The sequence below is a fragment of the Anomaloglossus baeobatrachus genome, chromosome 5 (genome assembly GCF_048569485.1).
Source record: "Anomaloglossus baeobatrachus isolate aAnoBae1 chromosome 5, aAnoBae1.hap1, whole genome shotgun sequence".
In the NCBI taxonomy this organism is placed as follows: Eukaryota; Metazoa; Chordata; class Amphibia; order Anura; family Aromobatidae; genus Anomaloglossus; species Anomaloglossus baeobatrachus.
This window is the reverse complement of record NC_134357.1, coordinates 405,312,778-405,322,643: the sequence shown is the minus strand read 5'-3', so window position 1 is coordinate 405,322,643 and position 9,866 is coordinate 405,312,778. Positions and strand designations below refer to the sequence as shown.

At 40.9% G+C, this 9,866-nt stretch overlaps 1 protein-coding gene across 1 annotated transcript in view; it reads right to left on the bottom strand.

The window, feature by feature from the left end:
• Nucleotides 1-6,191: 6,191 nt before the first annotated feature.
• ZNF281 (zinc finger protein 281) overlaps nucleotides 6,192-9,866 on the bottom strand; it is a 36,324-nt gene continuing 32,649 nt past the window's right edge. The window contains exon 7 of the mRNA XM_075350202.1: nucleotides 6,192-9,181. Coding sequence (XP_075206317.1) covers nucleotides 9,157-9,181 — 25 coding nt within the window. The 3' untranslated portion in view covers nucleotides 6,192-9,156. The remainder of the gene's footprint in view (nucleotides 9,182-9,866) is intronic.

Below are 9,866 nucleotides of genomic sequence, written 5' to 3'. Positions count from 1 at the left end.
CGATTGTTTTCTCGGTCCGATTGGGTCTGAGAAAAAAAAAATCGCTCATGGGAATTGCCCCATAGAGTAATAATGGTACAAGTGAAATGCAGTTTTTTATCGCATTCCACTCGCTCCGTATTACTCGCCGTGTGTACTGATCCTAAGTGTTCATCTAGAATGAGAAAGTAGGGTTTTCTCATGACCAAGAACTATATATAGTATGGCAGCATAGTCACTCTATATACGGTATTTTTTTCCCCTTCAAATTTTAGGCGACCCCCTTAACAGGAATTTCTCAAAACTTTATGACTTGAAAGTCTGAATCACCATGTAGTTGCTATATTGGCTTGTAAATATGTTCTACAATATCCCTATTGCTCCTTGACCCTCTAAGGCGGGGGGGGGGGGGGGGAGAATCAGAAAGGCAGAACATATATAGACTCTGCTTTTTGTATATGTATATATGAAATCTGCACATTTCCTCTCTCTTTGGTATAGCACTTTCTTAGTAGTTTACATTAATTAGATGTAGACTGAGTCTCCACTGTATATTATGCAGCATTGTAAGTTATATATTTCTGTAATAAACTTCTAATACTAGGTGAGCCTTCTTATTACACTTTGACTGTAGACCTTTGTGGGTGACAAGGATATTATAATGGCTTTTATTTGAGAGCCTTTCAACTATATGTGGTTATGTCTACAAATATTTAGTATAGTACCACACTTAACATGGGCCGACATCCCTATGAAAATCCATGGGAGAATAGGAACTAATCTTAATGCAGCATGAATGACGTGCCCGTTACAGGTTCTGCAGGTCAAACTTTACACATTAGAAAGATATTCTTCTTTTTCAATCCTTGCTTCGGAGAGGGGGCATAGCTACAGTCTTAATGAAGAAATTCAATTTTAAGTACTGTAAGATGATACTAGAGGGCTAAAGGCAGCCATACACAGATGGATTGGCAGTCATCTCGTTGAGCCGAGTGCTTCCGTGTAGGGATGAGCAGACTAATGGAAGTTTGGGTTAGCGTTCAGTTACACTTTAGTTAAGTTTTGTTTGTGACCCAGATTTGACTACATATAAGTCAATGGTGACCCAAACTTTGTTGTAAAATGGTAATGTTAAGGGCTCAGGGATGCAAAAGGAAGCAAAATGGGGATAAGATAAGGACAATTGCCCTATAAACAAATGTGGATAGGGAATAGAGATCAGTGAACCTGATGTTCGGAGGTTGTGCCGAACACCGACTTTACAAAAACAAAAAACTGTTTGGATGCTTTATGTATGTTGACTACTCGCACAAGCATCACTGTGCTCAGGTACGCTTGTTGCTCAGCCCAGTGTGAGCCGCTTGCAGTGTTTGAACGGCTCGCACTGGGGGTAAGAACAGCATGATCAGACATCGTGTGCAACCCCCCGAAAACAAATAGAAAAACTCCACCTACTCACCCCCGGAAGTGCACTGTTTATGGTTGGCTGAATGTGGGTGGAGATCCGAACTGCCAATCAGTGACTTCTATTGGTTGCGGGTCAAGTCTGAACCCGTGGAGGTTCGGCTGCACCTTCCAAACCGAACTTCCACAGGTTCGCTCATCTCTAACATGGAATAAACAATAAAAAAAATGATGTGAGGTTTCCTCTAATTTTGATAAACAACGCATGTGGGGCCAGAGTCACATTTGCGATTGACTCACGTGTGACAAACATGAGTCTCGCATCGCATCACTCGGCACGGCCTACTGCTCCCTGGACAGGAGCGTCTCAGCTGCATAGAAATACATGAAGCTGACCAGCTTCTGTCCAGAGAGCAGCTGCTGTGTTGGGTGATGCATTGAGAGACTCACATGAGTCATGCGCAGGTCAATCACAAATGTGACTCCAGCCTGAAGAAAACAACTGCAATCCTCAGCTGTCTGCTTTACCTTGGCTGGTTATCAAAAATAAAAGGGGAACTCCGCAGTTTGTATAAAAAAAAAAAAACTTCGGGCGATCATACGATCGGCAATTTGAAATCAAACACAACAGATTGATATTCTCTCCCAACAAATTATCAAGGGTTCCATGCACATTTGACTGTCAGCCGATGTGTCTGGAGGGCTTTTTGGTCCTTTCACACAGGCCCATAGTGAACAGTGATCGATTATCAAGTGTTATAGTCACATAAGAGATGCAATAAAGCTACAAACTTTTTACCATTTGATCACTGAATAGGTTTGAAGCCCCAATACATATCAGATAGCTTATGGCTCAACTGCCCGAACGACATCTCACTCGACAATTAGTAGGCTGGTGCCCCATACACAAAGTGTCAACCGAACCTTTCAAGATCAGCGGGTTTGATGGACATTAAGCTAATATATACATTTCTTTGCTAAACTGGGCAATAATTGGGTATGACTGGCTATGATTTAGGAGCTGTCTTCCACAATGTAGTTTTTAGGACCACAAGGACTGCTCAAGATGTTCTCCATTTCAGGACACTGTATACAGCAGCACAAATATCTTACTGGACTCTCCATTGATACAACGAATACAGAGGTAAATAAAAAATGCCAGCTCTTTGTAAAAGGCATCTCTATATAGCAGTGTTTCTTCCCATCTATCCTGTGTGATTGTTTCTTTTATCATCAGTACTGAATGGTCTTGATCACATACAGCATGTCCTAGAAGAAAGAAATGAAGCCACACAACCAACTCTGTTGTAACTTTTTTTTTTTTATTTTAACTTAGGGTCCACAATTCCTGTCCCCTCGCAAAAAAAAAATTAAAAATATAAAATAAAAAGTTCATGGATTCCCCCCAAAAAACAACTTGTAAACGTGGAATCCCATCAGCAGAAGATAAATTCATATTCTCTATTTCTTTGTCCAAATTAAAACATTATATATATATATATATATAAAAAAAAATAAAAATAAATGATAACATATTGCTCGTCCATGCTGCTTCTCTAGTCAAAGCTAAATCAATTAAAAATATCTCTGGAATTTGGCGCATGTGGACAAAGTTCGGAAACAATAGTAAACGTCATCTATATATATATATATATTTATATCCATATATATAAAAACAGGGACCGATGAGAGAAATTGCAGACATCTTGTACACTTGCCATTTCTTTTCTGATAGTTTAAAAACACACATTGCATTGTTGTAGTGTATAAATAGACCATAAACAGTACATACAAAAGGAACATCATGAAATTACACAGGCAAATAATGATCATGATAAAAAGGCAATAATACTTCCATTTTTTTCCCAATGTTTTTTTTTTACACAAGTTCAGCCTCAAAGTCTTGAAGTAACATGATTCCATAGAAGATTGTACTGTCGAAGGAAATTAAGAAAGACAAGCTTGATTCAACACAAATCAGAATAAGAAAAAAAAAAAAATCTGAACCCAAGTTGGCTGAAAATTAATTTCAACTTGCATAAGGCCAAGTTGCTTTCTTTGACTTTTGAGAAACAAAGAGAACCTGTCATTAGGGCAAAGTGGACAGTTATTATCCTTACTTTCTTCCCACTGCTCACTTGACATATATATATATATATATATATATATATATATATATATATATATATATATATATATATATATATATATATAGTTTTTTTTCTTTAAATAACTTGCCTTACGGTTTCAGTTATATGGACCTTTTCATATAGTACTAATTTATGTTATTTGTTCTTTACAAAGAGGCGTGGCTGCCTTAAGAACACGCCCCAGAGGATCCTGTGAGCCACACCCCCAGAGGATCGTGTGAGCCACGCCCTCTGGACTATAAAAATTGGTCCATATCTTTGGAGCAGTATTATAGACTAAAACGTATAAAATAATAAACTGCATTATCAGGGGAGCAGCAGGAGTAAGAGAAAACATTGTCCACATTTGACCGATTTTATTTAAGATGTCTTTTTTTTTTTTTTTTTTAAAAGCAACTGTATGAATACGTGGCCTGACTTGTCACAGCAGCAATAATTGAGCGTTTTTTGTATTTTTAAAATATTAAAATGGCTTGATATTGTGGTATTTTTTTCTGATTTGTGGCCCACGGAGGGGAAAAAAAAAAATAAAAATTGTGCATACTGTCGCATGGAGAGGAAAAAAAATTGAACTGTTTTATTGCACGCCCAACCCATATGTCCTTACACACACCTACATACAAAAATACAAATACTCACATTCGCCATAATACTGATTTTGAAGCATGTACCCGTTTGAAATGGACAATAAAATGAGTGGGCACTTGTCCCTTACCCAGTCGTTTCGGTTGAGTTCATAATGCCGAGATCTTTAAAGGGAATCTTATTCACCAGCACGGGCGGTATTATTACACCCACTATGCAGCACGCTATAGTGCTAGTCGGGTGGCCAGAAGTAGTAAGCTCCATAAGTATGTAATGCCTTTCCCTGCAGAACTGGTAAATGACATAAGAGTTAATAGTAAGATTTTTGGTAAGCCTCCGCAACACAGGAAAGGTGATAACTTGCTAATCACTTGGACCCATTTTGATCATGTGTATGAGGGTCCTATTTGAAGAGGCCAGCAAAGCATATGTATGCAAAGCGACACCACTGAAAGTATAGAGGAAAAAAAACCAACACAAAACACCAGAGAAGTAATTCAACACCAGTGATCAGAATGAAAAGAAAAAAAATCTGAATCGAAATGAATGCAGGATCCCGAGCGATTGTAAAGTTGCCACCTCTTCTGCAAAGAAATTCTGTCACTGGGTTTGTGCTATGTAATCTGAGAGCAGCATGATGTTTTGTTGTTGCACTACAATGAGTGTTTTATGGGCAAGAGATTATCACTACTAGACAACTGGTCTCCTGCCTGCTGAGCCAACCCCGCCTCCCCAGCACTGATTAGCATCTCTCTGTCACTATACAATGTATACAGGAAGCTGTGGTGTGGGTGGGTTACACACAGATCAACAAAGTGAACTCTGTAGATCTGCACCAGAGAAAAACAGAGGATCATAACTGCTGCATTCAGTAAACTAAGTGACTGCTAGATTCAGGGTCTCTGTCTCTACCTCTACCTCGTGTTGTTGTCAGATTACATAGCACAAACTTCGTGACAAATTCTCTTTAAAGTTGCTGGTCTTAGTACAACATTCCCTTTAAATTTCAGGACAACCATCCGTATGCAAGATGGCAGCACACTGTGTAACTGACAAGTGCACTTCAATACACAAATAATGAGCTAAATAACTATACTGATAAAAAACCCAAAACATTTTATCTATTTATTCCTCTTTGATACAGTAAGACGTTTACCCACCAAACCGGGAAAAACGCAACTCTGCTCCATTGTTACTTTAATAGACCCTGCTGGCGGCAGCCCCCGGACCAGATCGTAAGCTGCATCTTTAAAAAGCTGAACTCCAGCCATCACACCTTACCTGTTGAGCTCTGATTGCAGTAACTGTCCAGTAGAGCTCATGCATGTGGCGGTATTATAATCTGTATGGAGCTTTAATAGGAATCTATGGTTTCATGGACTACCGCCATGCGTCTTTAAAGGAACCGGTCACCAGTTTTTTCAGTATTCAACTCAAATTAGCACCATATGCAGCTCCTGGGCTGCATCCTATGAAGGTGCCCCATGTGCCCTGACTCCCCTTGCAGACCCCACAAGTACCTTTATAAAATCTCCCATCACGTATGTAAATGAATCGTTCTGGTTGGATGGGCTTCCTCTTTTTTTCGTCTCCTGTCCCTCCTTTTACCACTGTTCGCCGTCCTCCTTTGATGATTGATGTGGATGATGCCTCCGCCATCATCCACGTAGCTGGGCTAAATCGCGTGCCTGCGCATCCATTTCAGACTCGCGCAGGCGCAGTTCGTGCTGCCCCGTTGCGGGCAGAGCTGAAAACGTGTGTTTGAGCAAGCTGGTGAACTTTCTCACAATCTTGCGCCTGCGCAGACAGCTCACCGGCTCGCGCAAGCGCACCTATGTTTTCGGCTCTGCCCACAATGAAGCATAGCGAAGTGTGCCTGTGCGAGTCAGAAATGACTGCGCAGGCACGCAATTTAGGCTAGCTCTGTGGATGATGATGGAGGAGTCATCCACGTCAATCATCAAAGGAGGATGGCAAAAGGAGGGACAGGAGCCGAAAAAGAGGATGCCCATCTAACCAGAACGGTTCACTTACATATGTGGCAGCAGATTTTACAAAAGGCATTTCTGGGGTCTGGAAGGGGAGTCTGGAACAAGGTACACCTTCAGAGAATGCAGCCCAGGAGGTGCAGAAGGTGCTACTTTTGGTTCAATACTGAAAAAACTAGTGACAGGTTCCCTTCAGAGTTGCCCAAATCTCACAAATGTTATTGCTTTTTAGGGACAGTTTACAATGGTTACTTACGCCAGTGACATGTGAAAAAAAGAATCAGAGTTTTTGTAGTGCTGCAGAAAACCTTGTTATGCTATTTAAAGGGAATATGCCATCAGGTTTTTGCTCCCCCATCTGAGACCAGTATAATGTAAATGCAGAGACCCCGATCCCAGCGATGTGTCACTTACTGAGCTGTTTGCTGTCGCTTTGATACAATCAATGTTTTCTCTGCTGCAGATCTAGTAGTTATACAGAGCTCATGAATACTCTGGACTATCTGGCAGCACACCAAGTAGTCCTCTAATGATAATCTACTGCTGATTAATCAGTGATTTTATAAATCTACACAGTTCAGCCCAGTAAGTGACATATTGGTGGAATCAGTGTCTCTGTCTCTACATTATGCTGCTCTAAGATTAGATGGCAAAAACCTGGTGACAGATTCCCTTTAATGCCAGGTCAAACCATGATTGCAGCATTGTACGTTTTCTCTGAGACGGCAGAGCATTTTGAACAAAAAAATGTCTGAAGAGCTGGCCAAGCATTATCAGGAGGGACCAGACTAGTCTGGTACCAGCACCTCCACAGGCTTCTCCCCTTATCTCTCTATCTGATTGATGGATTTCTCCCTACATACACACGAGTAACTTGTCAAAGGACAGAAGCAGTCTGAAGGATAGTGCCGGACTAGTCACGTCTCGCCATATAGTCCTCAGCTGGCTCTTCACACTGTCGTCTCTGAAACGCTCAGGCAGTCACACAGCAAGGTTCTGATCAATGCTGCCCACAGTATGTACAGTATGAAATTGCTACCAGGTAATCTTTGCCTTGAGCACTAAATTAGGAAGATAATGTGCAGCTCTCTGATAAAGGAGGTTAGGGTTCACGCTGGGTCAGTCTTAAAACTACATGTCCACGATCTTTTTCACAACACAAATGGTAGATAGGGAGGGTAGAGGACACCAGTCTTCTAATTGATGTGGAATTGCAGTAAAGCACATATCTTCTTCAATGGAAGCTAATGCAGATCCAAGTTAATGTCATCCGAGGGGGATGAACCTCACTTCTGCACAAAGGAGAGAGGGCAAGTCTGGTCTTCTGGTTGCTTCAAATTACCAAATTTTGCAGGTGACTATAAATGAGCCGCTTAGAATCATGGGAACGTGTACAACGCAGCCATAATAATGTGGTCATATAATGAATGTAAAGCACAGATTGCTATGGTTTATGTTCAGGCCACCACATTTCAGGTTTGTAGGGACAACAGTTAGCTGTGTTCGTCAGTTTATGAGGGGAAATAAGGCTGCTTTCACACTACGTCTTTTTAACATGCGTCCTGAACTTTTTTTTAACGCAAAAACGGATCCAGTGCAAATGCGTTTTCATTTCAATGCATTTGCAATGGACTCGCGTCAACATGCGTTCACCTCCGTTTGCGTGCGTTATAGTGAGGATCCAGCGACTTGCAGTTTTTTAATATTTTTCAATAACGCTACTTGTAGCGTTTTTGAGCTGTGTCCAAATACTGCAAATTGCTGGATCCTGACTATACTGCATGCAAACCCATGTGAACGCTGGCATGCTAATAGACAGGATCCTGCTTGCTCTACTGAGCATGCCCAGAAACCAGCCTCGCGTGATCAGTCCCTCTCTGCCTCTCTCTCCCTCTCCTCTCTCACCTGAGAGCTGCGGACACTCATAACCAAGATAAATATCGGGTAACCAAGCAAAGCGCTTCTCTTAGTTACCCGATGTTTACGTTGATTACGTGTGCAGGGAGCCCAGCTCCGAGCACCTGCGGATGCTTGTAACCAATGTAAATATTGGGTATCCAAGCAAGTTACCCGATGTTTACCTTGGTTACGAGCCTCCGCAGCTGTCAGAAGGCGGCTCCCAGTCTATCACGTTCAGTTCCACTGACTCCCGATCACATGACTCCAATGCCCGCCCATAAACGTAAAGTGACAGGATCCTGCAAAATAACACATGCGTTTCTTTGCTGTAAAAGCAGGATCCGCTTTTACAGCAAAAAAACGTTCATGACGTATGTTAAAAAAAAACGTAGCGTGAAAGCAGCCTAAGAAGTATGTATGGAAACATGTCACCGGGTAGTGAACCAAGATCAGTAAACCAACAACTGCTCCCTATAACCCAATGTACAAACACTCACTCCAGGAATAATAAAAAAAAAACAGTCATAATTTAACACTTCCATATACCCCCCCTCCCCCCTAATAAAAAATTGGTCCTAAACATATTTGAGCACAGTCTATCCATCATGACGCTCAATAAGAAGACGGCCCGAGGCAGAAAAGCATGATGGCAGCAGACGGGCATATTATCAGGATGGAGATGCTTTGCCAGTTTTCTTTTAACCATAAAGTATTCCCAAGCAGCTCCTGTCATTTGGCTACAATGTTAAAAAAATAAAAAAAAAAAAGGAACTTTCTGTTTTCTAGAGCTGTTGGCCTTTGTGGGTGAATCTCAACAATGCAGCACATTAAATGGCTGCGCCGCATACATGTTCATCTCTCACCGGGAGGAGCATTCACCATTAATAAACGTTCAAGGTTACATGGCTGAAATCTACTATAAAAATAAGGGTGTCCCCTATATAAAAAGAAAAAAAACAAAACAAAAACTTTTGGGAATATTTAATAAACGTCTATTCTTGTCTGTGGCACTACAGATGATGTGAGAGAATCAGCATTCTCCTACAGGTTGTACCTTTTTGCTACAATATCCGCTACATTACCGGGCCTTTGTGTTCTGGAAATTCAGCCGGACTCCACTGCCTCTGCGCTTACAGAATAGCGGTGGTCTTCTAACACTGGTGGACATTTGCTCGTCTACAACAAAAGGCAAGCTTGCTGCATTCAAGGTTTTTAGAACATTTTTCACGCTTCTATACAAATAACTTGAACACAACGGTTTCTTTTTATTATTTTCAATGATATTGCAAAATACATGTTCCTGAATGCTGCACGAACAGTAAAAATGAGGTATATCAAAAGGAAAAATAAAATAAAATAAACACTGTACATACATAATTTGTCCCAAAAAAAGGAAAAAAAAAAAACAAACCTTGATAGTATTTTTTTTGTAAAGTCCGTTAATTTAAAGCTATTGCCGAGATTATTAAATATAATAAACTGGAATACAGGCGTGACCTACTCTGAAGGTTATGACATGGTTAACGAACGGGAGAAGCGAGCTGCACTGGAGGGGGAGGGGAGAAAAAAAAATCATCATACTCATGTGCCTTTAGCTCAAAATCTCATTCCTGAGTCCGATATATAATCTACAAGCCATTTTAGATTGTTTTTTACCCCAGTCTGCCAACTGGAGGTTTTTTTTCTTCTTCTCTGACTCTGGAAAATTTGTCATTTGGAAAAAAACCCCAAAAAAAAAACCAAACTGCAGAGCAGTTGCCCCAAAATCGTATTTGGCTACCCTGTTCCCCGGCCCTCCCCTCCCCCACTATCTAATCTTTTATTAAAAGTTTAGGTACAAGCTGAACTATCACAACACTTT